The 290-nt window shown below is 77.9% G+C and overlaps 1 protein-coding gene across 1 annotated transcript in view; it reads right to left on the bottom strand.

The window, feature by feature from the left end:
- Positions 1–213, bottom strand: part of LOC104834707 (threonine--tRNA ligase, cytoplasmic-like) — a 15,830-nt gene extending 15,617 nt beyond the window's left edge. The window contains exon 1 of the mRNA XM_010572267.1: positions 10–213. Within this exon, the coding sequence (XP_010570569.1) occupies positions 10–213 (204 nt within the window). The remainder of the gene's footprint in view (positions 1–9) is intronic.
- Between the last annotated feature and the right edge of the window lie 77 nt (positions 214–290).

Raw genomic sequence — 290 nt, 5'->3', positions numbered from 1 at the left:
CAGCTCGGCCGCCAGGCTGCGGCGCAGATGCAGGAGGCGGTAGCGCAGCTTCTCGTTCTCGGCCCTCAGCCGCTGCAGCTCGGGGCTGCAGCTGCCGGGGCAGCACGGCGGCTCCTGCTCCTTCAGGCGGCCGACCTCCGCCGTCAGCCAGCGCAGCTCCTGCTCCTGCCGCGACAGGCGCAGCGCCGCCACCTCGGCGGCCGCGGCCGCCATCTTCCTCCGGCGGCAGCGGGCCGCCTCCGTCCTGCTGCGGCGGGACGCCGCCGCCGCCCCGCTCCGCCTCCCCGGTA

Source organism: Haliaeetus leucocephalus, unplaced genomic scaffold, assembly GCF_000737465.1.
Source record: "Haliaeetus leucocephalus isolate CR32 unplaced genomic scaffold, Haliaeetus_leucocephalus-4.0 Scaffold339, whole genome shotgun sequence".
NCBI classification, from domain to species: Eukaryota; Metazoa; Chordata; class Aves; order Accipitriformes; family Accipitridae; genus Haliaeetus; species Haliaeetus leucocephalus.
The sequence above is the reverse complement of the archived record's forward strand: the minus strand, read 5'-3'. Positions and strand labels throughout refer to the sequence as shown.